General features: G+C 40.2%; 1 protein-coding gene across 7 annotated transcripts in view; it reads right to left on the reverse strand.

Moving 5' to 3' along the window:
• Positions 1-14,319, reverse strand: part of TNRC6A (trinucleotide repeat containing adaptor 6A) — a 42,994-nt gene that overhangs the window by 7,935 nt on the left and 20,740 nt on the right. For 4 of the 7 annotated variants that reach the window (XM_042827535.1, XM_042827534.1, XM_042827537.1 and 1 more), the window contains 10 exons: positions 7,136-9,727; positions 6,131-6,295; positions 5,616-5,791; positions 5,240-5,320; positions 4,764-4,815; positions 3,224-3,366; positions 2,422-2,559; positions 2,062-2,190; positions 1,871-1,948; positions 1,427-1,637 (listed from right to left, as the gene is read on the reverse strand). In XM_042827535.1, coding sequence (XP_042683469.1) covers positions 1,427-1,637; positions 1,871-1,948; positions 2,062-2,190; positions 2,422-2,559; positions 3,224-3,366; positions 4,764-4,815; positions 5,240-5,320; positions 5,616-5,791; positions 6,131-6,295; positions 7,136-9,727 — 3,765 coding nt within the window. Of the gene's footprint in view, positions 1-1,426; positions 1,638-1,870; positions 1,949-2,061; positions 2,191-2,421; positions 2,560-2,731; positions 2,879-3,223; positions 3,367-4,763; positions 4,816-5,239; positions 5,321-5,615; positions 5,792-6,130; positions 6,296-7,135; positions 9,728-13,415; positions 13,464-14,319 lie in introns of all 7 variants that reach the window. The other 3 variants (XM_042827531.1, XM_042827530.1, XM_042827536.1) reach the window with 2 other exon arrangements.

Raw genomic sequence — 14,319 nt, forward strand, 5'->3', positions numbered from 1 at the left:
TCCAAGTGCACAAAAACTCCTCTTGGCTCTTTTTTTCATAAAGGGGTGAAGAAATTCCAGAAACTTCTTATTTCTTCACTAAAGCCACTTAACTGTGGATTGAGCACAACTCCACCTGCCTCTGACTACACAGGGCTACACCAAAGAGATCCCAAAACATTCACACATACTGCAGGTTACTGAAGTGTAGCAGCGACTGAGAAAGCAGCTGCTTAATGATATGAAATGCCATTTCAAATGAAGAAAAAATATATCTAGTGGAAACAACAAGAATCCAACACAGATGGGATGCAAATACTTGGTATGAAGCTTGGCAAGAAAGTTCAATGTTCCTTTTATTAGAACTAACAGTGCCTCTAATAGCTAAGCAAACTTAATGCCTCCGCCTTGCCCTTTGGATGAAAGCAGTAGTTAATCTTGATGCCAGACAGCAGCAGCGACCACTAAGTAACAGCCTGGAATTAAGACTGGCCAAAAGCAAAATTCCAGTGTGCCACATGCACTGCAACAGCACAGCCTGCACCAGCTCCCTGGTTCCATAACACTTCACCTACAAGCACAAGGATTTCAGCAGCAGTCTCAACTAAACAAATATTTTTTATGAAAGGCAATGAGAATGCAAAGGAAACCAGCTCAGCAGAAAAGGCAGGACTGAAAGAACACAGAAGAAAAGCAAACTAAAAAGGAAGAACAAAAACAGGGGTAAAAAAAAAAAAACAGAGGTAAATGGTATGCAGTCGTATTAAGATAGCATTTAAAAGGGACCTAAAATAAGGAGAAAATATACAAGCCTGGAATTTCTGAAGAAGAAATTGGACTGAAGCCTGGAAACGTAGGGAGAAAGAAACAGGAGATACTTGTATTTATAAACGGTCAGATATTTTGTCTGGAATGAGGCAGCCATTCTTTAAAAATGCAAAACTAAAAGCTCTTCTGGACAAAACCACTAGAAGAGAAATTAATTTTTTGGTTTTACCCACAAGATTCCAGATTAATTGAAAACTTTCTTTAAAAGTTCAAAGAAACGTGACCACTTCAACTGATTCTCTGTATAGTTTCTACTTTCCAAACGTCCTTTAGCTTCAGGATATGTGACTGCAAAAGGACTTTGTCTTATCACTGGGATCCACAGGATAAGACAAAAATAAAAGGAAACGGATGCACGATCAAGATGTGCAACATTTTGCTCTGAGATACTGATAATCGTTTCTGGGAATAAGTGTACTTGTGGGAAAAGCCATTTGTTGAACAAAAGTAACTGGAGGACTCCCAGTAAGAATTACTACTACAGTTAAAACTGTGAATGTTAACAGGATAACAACCACTACTGTTTTCAGAAGAAAACTACAGGCAAAATTGAAAGAAAGGCTGCGCGTCCTTTGTTACGTAAATATTGACCGTACGAAGTTGGCATGAAAACACTCACCTATAGGGAAGCTGCTGAATGAATTTATTGGTGATGGCCCTTTCTGTAGCTCAGGAGTAGCATGGGGTATGACATTCTCAAGGAAAGATTTCATGGTGGGTTGATGGAGTGACTGCTGTTGAGAGGGTGGAGTTTGCTGCTTCATTAACAGGTTTGGATCAAGCTGACGGGACTGTTGCATCATCTGTTGCTGCATACTAATAGATCGACCCTTAAAAACAGAGCAGTTACAATACCAACAGTCAAAAGCTCTCCTACACTTAAAGCCAATAAGTCAATTTTTATGTTTTGTGCATGTTAACATAGCAAAAACCAGCATTAAGCTGAGTGTCAAAACCCAATTCGCTCTTGCACACTTTTAGAGTGCTTGTAACTGGAAACCCAGCTCAAGACCAATGACAGTTTTAAAAAATTGTTTGAAAAGTTAATAATAAAAGTATTTACCTGCTGCTCCTGCTGTTGACGACCACCAGAAGGCATGCTTCTTTGATTCTGCACTTTTTGCTGCTGAGCCAACAACCGCTAGGAGACAGTGTTTTGGTGTGGTTTGTTTGTTTCAGAGAAACGTACAGCTGAGGTCAGTTTCTACTTGCATGTTCAAACACAACACAGAGCATCTACCTTTTTTAGCTTACCTGTAACTGGGAGATCTGAGAAAGCTGGTTTAACTGGGACAGTTGATTCAACATGGCTACCTGTTGTGGGCCAAAAAGCGGGCTCAGGCCACCGTTGTTTGGTGCATACTTCAGTAATGATACCGGAACCTGCAGAGCAGAGCAGCACAATCAGTGAGCGACCAGCACGTGCAAGTAGTTACAGCAGCTGTAGGATATTGCTATCTCAGGTCAACAGTTACCTATTTTCTGTAACACTGATCAGGACAACTACGTTTTCAACCATTTACAGAATAAATATCAGCAATACCACTAAACAGAAAATTCTTCTGAAGCAGCATTTTGGTAGCTTATCTGTAGAAGGTTCCAAGGACATGTTACCTGAGGGGATAGTAATGGAGGAGGCACTTGAGCACGTGGATTAGGCTGAGATGAATTAAGAGGTTGTGCTGGAGGCTGCTGCATGCTCCTGGGCTGTGCTGCTATATTACCAACACCAAACACACTGGGATTGCCATTCTGGGGAAAAGATGGATGGTTAGTGACAATAAACCTCTTCCACTACTTCTCCCATCCCTATACATTTGCATTATAACTAAAAGACACATTAATCACATTAATAGCTAGGAGTTATAATAAAAGGTATTAAATGCTGTCAAGTAACATGCCAAGGATATGCACACAGCCTTACCTGTCTAACAGAATTCAAGTTTTGCATACCCAGCCCTGCCAGGGAGCCAAGGGCTTGGTTAGGTAGTGCACTATTTGAAGGGGGAAGCTTCATGTTTTGATTGGACATAAACTGCATGTTTTGGGACTCGTCTGCTACAATGCCATCCTGATTGGACAGACAAACCGATGCGCAACAACCAGCCAGCAAGCAAGCAGTAGGGAGAAACCATTGCCAGGAACAGAAGGGAAGAGTCACATGAGAGTCCAGCATCAGCAGGAAATAGGCAGAAAACAAAAGAGATCAGGTTAGTTATTTGCACTGCAAATGGGCTACAGAAAGTGCTTAGTATTATATATCAGTAAGTTAAAAAGAACAAAACATATCTTACGGATCAATAAGAAAGCACTAAGTTTCTCCTCCACCAAATGCAGAAAGCTACGGAGCGCACACATAATTACTCGCAATGCTGAGTCAAAGTTCAGAATGTCCACCAGCAAGATAGCTGCTAACCTTATCAAAGTAAGGACTGCGATCCATGGAAGACTCTTTGGAAATCTGAGGACGAGAACCAGGGCCTTTTCCAACCACACGATTGTAATCTCCAACATTGAGGCCATGCTTATCAATCTCCATTCTCTTATCTTGCAATATCCCTAAAAGGTGAGGGAGATGTGACTACGACACTGAAGGATTTTCCAGATACAGTATGAATGGGCTTATGCTTATAAAATACAGAACACAGCTTTCAAGCCTGGTACTAATAAAAGCAAGCATCAATTCAGTTTTAAACTGCCTGGGTTTTGCTTCAAAGGAAGCAAAGGGAGCACTGTGAATCAGTGGCTACAGAAACTTCACATTCAGAATCAGAAAAGCATCAACACTTTGCACACTTCCCCAAAATATTCTCAGCCTGCTCTCAAAAACAAAGCAAGTATGATTGTTTAAGTCAAGCATTAATGTCACCTATTTGTTTTTCTTTGAAGAGTCACAACAAGCACTGTCTTGGATTTGAAGCAGTACCTTTATTACATGCCCTTCGTCTGCCTAAGATTTCAGAGGCTCTTTAATTTGATTCAGTTATTGTGGGGGGAATTACAACACAAAAGATGGAAGCATTTTAAATACTAGTGCTCAGTGAAAGCTCATTTTAACATTTAGCTTCCATTGTCATTGCCACTAGGCAAGCTGGGAGATCAAAATATAAGCAGCAGTAAAGCAGTGTACTTCAATGCATAATACTCCATTAACACCTCACCGCATGCACTGCAAGAGAATTATTTTCAAGCTAATACTTTAAATTCAAATTCAAGAACTGAGATCATTTAAGCATGAGGTTTTCTATTATGTTTCAAATCTGAAATGCAAACAACTTGTGCAGTATAGATCATGAGCCAAAAGTCAAAAAAGTAATTTTCAACTAAAATTAAGAAGTGCAGCTACAATAAACACAACACCACAATTATTTTCCATTACATGTCCTACTATCCTATACAGTTAGTCATTTATTAAATTTAATTATCTTATTTTTCATTTGCCAGAGGAATATAATGGCAAACGATCTCAAATAAAGGCTGCTCAGAAGTGATTCTGGCATTCAAATATCAGCTGAAGTAACTCTTCAGTATTAATTTACTTCTTCGAACTGAAAATGTGTTTCCAGGAATGAACCACAAGGAGCGAGTGTGGTATTCAGAGCATTCGTGCCTATTTAGGGAAGCTGTCCACAAAGCACTCTGGCTACTTGTATTAAGAAAACAAAAAACCAAAAACCCACACCACATAAGCATACTTTCATGCCAGCTCTGTAGGTATGAGGTTAGTTGGACTTCTGGATTAACAGTACTGCAGCAATCAGGTACGCAGTGTTATATGCTTGTTATATGTTTATTTGCTTTTGCTCTACAAGAGCATTTTTAAGGAAATATTTCATATACACACAAATACACATATATAGTAGAAGAAATTACTATCCATACTTCTGAAAACTGATATATTTAAACTAAGAGATTGGAAAGGAAAGCTGTTAAATCTCATTATTTCCTTTTCTTACCTCCAGACATGTCCATCTTATTGCTCTGTATGGTTTCTTCTGGTGATTCTCTCTGAAGTAATAAAATGAATGAATTATTTAATAATAATCTTTTTAAAAGCTAAAACAAAGAGATTAATATATTATTCCAATTCAGACCTGCAGGAAAAAACACATCAAGATAATTGGCTCTATCTTAAAGCACTTTGTTCCTTTGATGTCTGCTGAAAGCAGACATTTACCAAAATCCACATGCAACTAACTAGAACAACAGACCACTGGATGAATATCTGGGTAACATTTACAACACCTTCCTTCGTAAATAAGTCTGTTTATACTGAGAATGTACAAAGGACAGTGGATGAGTAACAGAGGAGACAGAAGTGAAAAGGAAAACGCTATGAAGATGAGCTTCAGACAATCAAAACCTTCCATTTTCACACATTGCAACTAGCACTCTAAGAAGGCAATACTGACAGGAAAGGTATAATACTTACTGAAAAACTGAGACTTGTGAATTGCTTAATGAATGGATTGATCCATGCTTCATCTTGCTTATTTCCACCTTTCATTATTCCCTTAAAAACAGAAAGGAATTCCCATGACACTCAGAAGATGTTTGCCACCTACTGCTTAAATTAAACTATGAAACGTTATGAATGAAGACGAAAGATTAATGGTACTCCACTCAGCACAGCAATCTGTTCTTAGTTTTCAGAAGTGACACCAGTGCAAAAACCCCAACAGAACCTTCTGAGGGAATCGTTTTACACAGTAAGAAGAAATGATTCTCAGGAGTCTCATAACTTTTTTTTCTTTCCATTGCCAACTCACACCTGTGTGTGGACTTGACATTTCACAAGTCACAATTACCTTTGTGGGCATTTTCTTCATATAGGGTGGCCAGTTCAAAGACGTGTTAGCTTCTTGTGAAGAACTGCTGTTCCACATTCCAATCTCTACATCCTCTTCTTCCTCCCAGCTGGTCTGACGACTGCCTGTCAATGGCATATCATCTCCACACCAACTATCTTGCATAGATTTAGGCCCTGGTTGTGGAAAAAACACAAAACAAAACAAAACCCCGACACATTAACACTTCAAACCACAGAAACCTCCAAGCAAATCAGCTACTAAAACCTGAAGCTAGAAGTAGCTTCTTTAATCATGCCAAGTGCCAGATCAACAATGGTCTGGTGGTGAAGGACACACCAATGAGCAGCTACTCTGATACAAAAAAAAAAACCAAAAATCATCAGTTTGCATTGGATGCCATTAACACAGACAGAAATGAGGTTTATGTTTACTTCAAATTAAAGCCTCCAAAAAAAAAGATAAGCATTTCACCTTCAGCACTGTTATTCAAAGATGGTGCAAAAAGCACTCACCAGGTTTATTTGGAGCCTGTTGACCAAGAGAAGCGTTTCCCCAGCCAGAGGTGCCTCCTGCATCGCTGATGGGTTCTCCCCAGCTAGTACCAGTATCCATGGGCTTACCCCACGCTGAAGTTCCATTATCTACAGTAGTGGCTGGAGTAGAAGGCTCTCCCCAACCTTTTTAAAGCAGTATGAGTTACTGGCATGTTTTTGTTTGCTTGTTTGTTTTTTTTTTAAGCAGGATTTTAAAAGTCACTTTAAAGAATCAAGTGTTTTGCCTTTTCAAAGCCATAGCATACAGTAAAAAGCTTATTAGCAAACATTTACATTTTGCACACAGTTAATTATTACAACCGTAAGCTGTTCCATTAAAAAGCAGCAAAAATACAAATTCCATATATAAAGAATTACATGAAGAACAGGCATTTCTGAAATTCTAGTTCCTAAGGGCTGCTCCTTATGCTTAAGCTACATCTCCTTGCACCTGAAAAAGATAGTACAAAATACTTTGCATGCACCATGCAAACACACCTACAACTATTTACTGCCCCCAAAACTACAAGCCTGCAAATTCTGATCTTTAGTGCATATAAAGTAATTGTGTTTCATTCTGATAGCAGCCCAACTTGTCTCGTTTGTTTGTTTTGATTCTTCAGCAACATTAAGTTTTAGCTTTTAGAATCAAATGAAGAAAAAAAAACTCCTATTCCTTAGATATATACATTTATAGATATTTAGCACTTACCCTTTGCTCCCTCACCCCAGGATTCCAGCAGAGCTGCCTAGTCTACATTACTGAAACTATTTAAAATGAGAACAGATGTTCCAATCTGTATAAGAATATCAAAACATCTACCTGCATTCTCCCTTTAAAAGATAATAATGATAATAACAAGGTACTAACGTTGCCACCTTCACCTCTCCACTTTGAATCTACAATACGTTATATGAAACAAGTAGAAAAGAACTGTTTTACAATTAAATGAAAACACAAGCTTGTGTAAAGTCAAGTCTTACCAGAACCCGAACTGCTCTCCTTGCTAGACATGGCACTTGAAGACAGTAGCTGCTGATGTACCTGTGCTTGCTGGTCTGAACTGCTGCTACTGTTAGGGACATTTTTATTCCACATATTCACATTTTTGTAGTTGTATTTGCTCGGATCACCCCAAGCAGAAGTTCCATCATCAATTTCCATTTTGCGGCGTATTGATTCAGGGGATGGCTCCTCCCAGCCAGTGGGCTCCTCCTCCTTTGCTGGGGCTGGCATTGGTCCCCCCAGCCAGCCTGAGCCTGGTGGTTTATTGGTGGCAGGCGGCGCTCCCCAAGATCCAACATCTTGTTTGTTCCATTCTGGAGAGTTGATTGGCTTTGATGAATCCCCCCAACCTTGAGGCTGATTGGATTTAGGAGGGTCTCCCCAGCCCTGGTTCTGATTAGACTTTGCAGGCTCATCCCATCCTGAAGAATTATTTGGGTTTGTATTATTACTACCTCCCCACGTAACAGAATTTGATTTACCTGGCTCATTCCAACCAGATACTGATCTGTCGCTGTCGCTACCTCCTGAACTGGATTTCTTAGTCTCACCCCAATGGTTACTTCTTGAATTTTCACCCCAGCTGTCACTGGCAGAAACAGCCCAACCCTGGCTGGCTTTCTGTCCTTCTACCCATCCCTGTTTCATCTTCTGCGTGTCATTCCAAGATGACTTTTCCTCTTTGCCACTTCCCCATGATTGATTGCTCTTGACCATTACTGTAGCAGCAGAATCCTCTTCCCACCCCCCTTGGCTATTTGACCCTTTGGAGTCTCCCCACCTTGTAGCAGACTTTGGATCTCCCCACCCTGATACAGATGAGGTATCATTATTATTAGGGCTAGGTCTATCCACACATCCCCCTGAGCTAGAAGTCTGTGTCACAGAGCCTCCCCAGGCCTCTGTCCCATTGTCAGTTTTTCTTTCACCTCTTGGTGATGTTTCGGTATCCCAGGCAGTGTTCTGTTTGATCGGAGTCTGTCCCCAACCAGAATTGGAAAGGACACGTGGATCTAAGTCAGTTCTGTTTACTATACTTTGGAGTAATGCATGCTGGTCAACTTTTCTTCTCTCTCGATTCTGTCCTTCTGTAGCTACTCTGTCTTCATGGCATCCAGTGCTCTCTGTACTACCTTCTCCGTCCCCTGTACCAGTTTTGGCCCACGCGCTATTCTGCTCAGTTATCTGAGACACAGCAGAACTCTGGCTGTTAAGGTCATCCTCTTCAGTAGATTTCCATCCATTTGTAAACTTCCTGGTATTTCCATTTACACTGTCATTGGAATGCTGATTACTAGGCAGTTTACTCCATTCACCATTTGAAATGTTAGTGCCAGTGTTTTGTGCAGGGTTGCCCCATCCTCTTCTACTTCCGCCAGCACTCGCACCATTTCCACTTCCCCATGGCATACTCTGGGAGTTGACTGTCCCTGCTTCCCACACCCCTCCTCCTTTATTCCCGTTGATTTGAAAGTTAGTGCTGCCAGGCCCACTAATGCCTGACTGCATTAGAGTTGCATTCACAGTGTCACCATTAGCTTGGCTGTTTGGGCCTGAACATTTGTCTCCAGAGTAATTAGAACCATAGGCACCCCATGTAGTACCATAAGATCCACCATTTTTCGCCTCACCATTGCTAAGGTGAGAAATGGAAGTGCCATTTGTAACTGGAGAGGCCTGAATCTGAGAATGATTCATTGTGCTCACACGCCAGGCCCCATGCCCTGTATTATTAGGCAGTTCGTTAATCTGCGCTGAACCAGCAGAGTTTGGTAAACTAGAGGTCATAAAGTTAGTAGTGTTATTTGGTCCATTCATTTCAGTGTTAAGGTTTTGAGGTTGCCCACTGAATGAAACCTTCCTTGTACCATTTACTTCAGAATCACAATTTTCCTGAAGGCTTCCCCAGGAACCATGGGCTGAACCACCCACTTTAGAGTTAATACTCTGACTGTTAGATATCTGACCTATGGTACTGCACTGAATATTTGTGCCAGAATTACCACTCCCTACAGACCCTTTCAGGGCATGTCCATTGTTCTCCAATACAGGCCAGGCACCATGGTTGCCATTTGAATTCAAAGTGCTTGGATTTAACCCTCCATTTGATGAAGAGTTTATGGTGCCCCAAGCATTCATTCTATTGTTGCTACTTTCAGATTTGCTGTCAGGAGCATCCACAGAAACTTGACATGTGCTTATTATGGTCCCATGGGATAAACCCCACGGCCCATTAATACTTCCATTGCCCACATTATTGCTGTTGCTACCAACCACAAACTTATTTTGAGAACCATGTCCGATGCCATTTCGAATGCCATCATTTTCACCACCTGTGCTCCCTGAAGCCATTATAATGAGGTTTCTCTCTGACCCAGAGCTAGAGGCAGAGTCAGTGTCCATACATTCTGATGTCAACTCTGGGTCACTGCCAGTGATTGATGGCCATGCTTCTTTGTCAGAGCCGTCTACAATAACTTTATCCCAGTTTGTGCTGGATTCACTATTTGAAGAGACTGGTCCCCAGTGAGAATTTTCATAATGGGATCCTAGACCACTGTGGTTCAGATCTAAAGAGAAGAAGGAAAGTCCAAGACCATCATTATAAACACAGCATTAGTACTTCATTAAAAGAAGAAAAACAATGCACACTAAGTCAAGAATCATTTTGCTTATTTTAACACTAGTCACTGAAAACTACAGAGAAACCTTTACAGCACACCTGCTCAGAACATCACCCTGTGCATAACCTAGAACAATTCTCATTGCATGCACAAAGCAGAATTCTCACAAAAAGCACAACTAAACACCACAGAAAGTACAGTTCTATTTCTCCCAATTAGTGCTGCTCTGGTTTCTTTTAATGCTCTGTATAACCAGATAGAAAATACTTTATGAAAAATCATGTGTGTTTAAATTCAAAGAGATTCTGAAAGGCAGTAATCTAAGCTGGATATTAAACTGACCTAGCAGCAGCAAATGTTCTGAGTCAACAGCTGCAGAAACACACACCATTAAAAGATACTATGTATGTTTCCTCAGGTACAAATTAATTCTTTCATACAACAACAAACCGACACAAAAATCACAATGCCAATCTAAAGTTCTGCTGCTGTAGGAACACAGACATAGTGCAGCAACTGAACTACTACTTCTTACTGTCAGTTACGTAAGAGCTACCGTTTATTTTTTAATTAATAGGATGATTATGTCCAGGAGTCAGGAAGACACACATCTCAATTGACTTCCAAATATTTTGTGGTTAAGTACACACGTCACAAAGTATTTACTATAAAATTAAGTGCTGTCAATATTCATTTCATATTTCTAAAGCTTTATTGCAGAGATTTTTCCCCCCCCCCCATAAATCAAAGCACAAATGCACTGCAACATGAGACTATTGGAGTATGAGGCACATGGAAATACAGCAATGAAGATGGCAACAAAACACAAATGCCACACCTCTCAGTGTAGTTCACTTACTATTTTCCTGAACTGAAACAACACATGCTCAGGTGCAAGTCACCTGTCTGCTCAGTATAAAAACATTTTTAAAAAAGTCTGCTTTTCTAAAAGCAATGTTTTTGGTTTTTTTTTTTTTGCCTTTACTTAGAACATGGAAAAAGCATGTGTTCATATTCATTCCAAATGGATTTTTACAGTACATGCCTTACATGTGTCTAGAGAAGGCTATTCACATCGACCTTTACGAAGCTGTACCTGTCCCTGCTAACAGACAGAGCTAACAGTAACAAAACACTACAGGTATCAATCCACAATTTTCTCAAGAGCTCTCTATAGAACACGTAGAGATTGGCTGTTTTTAAATAATACAGTGCTAATTTATAAGCTTCTCATGTTTCTTAGAAACAGACTTTAAGTGTGAAGTCTGAAGGGAAGCCACTGGTCCCTGTGGTTTCTCCCTTCTGCTCCCAGCAACACCAGTTCTGTGCACAAACTGAAGCCTCAAGCCCCAGTGTGCTCCAACCCCCTACAGACTGCACTTATTCTATTAAAAACATTAATAAAACTTTATTTAAAACTGCCATCTACATAGAGGTTAAAACATACACAAGATACGACTTTTAGTAATAACTGTTCAAAACACAGAAAGCATCTGAAGATGACTTGGCAGGAGCCTGTTCCCAGCACTCTGAATCCACTGCAGGAAGGGGAATGCTGAGGTTTATCATGGTAAGCCTGAGTGGCTGAACTGAGAAGTGAAGGTGGTGTCAATTCAAGATTTAAGAGACTTTGTTTGAATGCTACTGCCTCTCAAAAGGAACTTGGCAATGCCACGAGAATGAGAAAAATCTCTATTTTTGAATTAGAACAACAAATCTGAAATATTACTTGACTCCACAGCTCCATGCTCTTGGTGGAGGGAACCACATAGCATCCTTAGGAGAACTGGAAGGCATTCATTCAGAAGAACATAATCTAGATCCTGCCCACTGATATGCCACTGGAAAAAATGCTGTAGCACACGAGCAGCTGTCCAAGATTTCAAACCTCACACTGACATTTCATAAAATGACATTTAACTTACATTAAAGGCTAATCAAAGAGCTGCCTGCATTTGCTTGAAGAAAAGCAAGAGTATTAAAAAGTTGTCCTAACAAAACATGATCTTGCTACATAAGTGCTATCCCAATAACACCATCAACTTTAAAAAACAGCATGGAATTACACAGATAGGTGGCAAGCAGCCTGAATTCAGTGTGAAGAGATACAGGCTATGACAACAAGCCAGAACAAAATGGTAACAAACCCTAATTTGCACAGCAAGATAATAAACTGAAAGAAAGCTTGTGTTTATTGAAATCTTTTGTATTAATTTAGATGCAATACAGTTTGTGACAAGCATAATCATTATGCTTGTGTATTGATTTCCAGCCATCCAGACTCTCATTCTATTACCAACAGAACTACCTTGACTAATCATCTTTTTTCTAAACACAGGTAAATATCAATGATTTCATAAGTTGCACTGCCCTGAAATACTCCTGCTCAAATCTCCACGGCTCACAAACTCCTGAAATAAAAAATAATGCAAGCACTGAGGAAGTAAGCTATTCTCTTTTACTCCCCATCTGGCAGATAGCACAAGAACACCCTAAAAATTGAACAATTACTTGATGACAAACTGCATTTGGTACACAGTAAGAACAGTCAACAACAGCCTATAGTTTTACCAGGCACTGCCTAAAGGAGTTTTGTTGGTAGCTGTGGTATAAGTACCACCACACTGTTTAAACTAAACTATAGGACTGAGATGCATTGAATCCTGCCTCCTTTTTCAGCTACAGAACTCAGTGATGTGCAACACAGCATGCCCACACTGCACCTTCCCAGTTACTGCGCTTTGGTCCTGATGGAAAGATGCACTTCAGCAAACAAGCTAAAAAGCACATTTGTTAAGAGTGACAAAACCAAAACCCAAAGCAGACCCCACTGTGTTTGTTAACCTCAGGTATCAGTTTCTCTGTGGTACAGAAGATCTTGTAGTCTGGTTTTATCTTTCTGAAGAACTCAAGCTTGAGAAGCAGAAGACTGAGCTGTTTCTGATAGATGTCTGCCAACACAGGGCAGGAGGGCCACCAAGACAAGGATACCATGTCTGTGCCCAGCTGGCAGCTCTCCCCTCTTCTGCCCCTCCCTGACACGTGCAGCACAACCATGCAATTTGCCCATCCTTGGGCAAGTAACTAGCCCTCAGGTAAGTTAACTAAACACCAGGAGCGTCTCACAGCCTCACCTAGCAAACAGCACACACAGCTGCAGTCCCAGGTACATCAGCCCAGCACTAACTGGGCACTCGGAACAGGAAGGTCTCCAGACTGGGACTGTGATCACTGACTACCTGCACATGCTGTGAAGCATCTCTGATAGAAAACAAACTTGCATAAATTATTCACCTTAACATCCAGAGACAGCAAGCAAGCAGAAAGGTTTTTTTTTAAAAAAAAAAAAAAGCAAAAAGCCTTCATATTTTAGAGCTAAGTTGCCACATAGCCTAACCTTCCAAAAAAATAATTCTATATGAATTCTAACACCTTAGGAAATTGAAAATATTTACCTAAGTGTAATATGTTATGGCACACAAAGCATATGCAAGCCAGACATTCACACAGCACATGCTACTGAAAAGACATAAGGCAAAGAATCGGAAAAAAAAAAAAATCAGACAGAACTGTGTGAGACATTAACTACTACAAACACACCAAGTGTGAAAAAGGTGAGATTGAAATGGCTAACCTGACTGGTTAGGGGAGTGGCTCACCAAGTCCCGAATGGGAGGCATGCCTACAAAAAAAAAAAAAAGCAAGAAAATTACAGGAGCACTGCTTATGTAACTCAGAGCTTTGAGTGCCTAAACCACTTTTTACTTCTAGACCATCTATTAGCATCCTTTTCAAGAGAGATTTCTCTTGAGAGTGCCCTCTCTCAGCCTATCAATTGCCTCGCCATAGCTCAGAACACAGCACAAGGGGAGACAGACTGATACAAACATCAGTCCTAAATGTAGGCCAGATTAAGTAGCAAATTTGCTGGCTTTACTAAGTACTTCCACAACTAGTTAGCTTTTATACATTTGGCATTTAATTAGCAAATTTGAGACATCCTTAATTTTAAAAGCTTGATCTATATAAAAAGGAGCACATTTTCAGTTGGAGATCTTAACTGTTACATTTAAGGCAATGTTTCCTAGTTTAAGTCAACCTTTATTTCTACTAACTGCCAATCTTAACTGCTCACTTCTTTCCTTACTCCTACAATACACAAGGAAAAAGAAGACAAAAAACCACACCAACATAAGTCACATGAGTAACTGTTTCCAAAGGCTCCTGGTTGCAAATTAGTTGCACCACTGCAAGATGCATAAGGATAAAGGGAGAGTGACTCACGTCAGTAAAGGAATCAAAATAACTTAGCCTGGATAAAAGCCAGGATCCTGACAGCTCTTGTGTTCTCTTATGCCCCACAGTTATAAGCAATTACTGCTAGCAAGTATTTCAGGTAACTATATAAATCATTTCGTTGTAGAATAACCACCTGGCTATTCTGATGTGAAACAAAGCATAAAGGCAAGCAAACGTACCAAGGTGGCATTCAAGACCCTTCTCTCACATGAAGTTTATGTATGAAGGGAAGTTTCAGT

Source organism: Centrocercus urophasianus, unplaced genomic scaffold (genome assembly GCF_019232065.1).
Source record: "Centrocercus urophasianus isolate 14NV4802_14NV808 unplaced genomic scaffold, USGS_Curo_1.0 seq_29, whole genome shotgun sequence".
Classification (NCBI taxonomy): domain Eukaryota; kingdom Metazoa; phylum Chordata; class Aves; order Galliformes; family Phasianidae; genus Centrocercus; species Centrocercus urophasianus.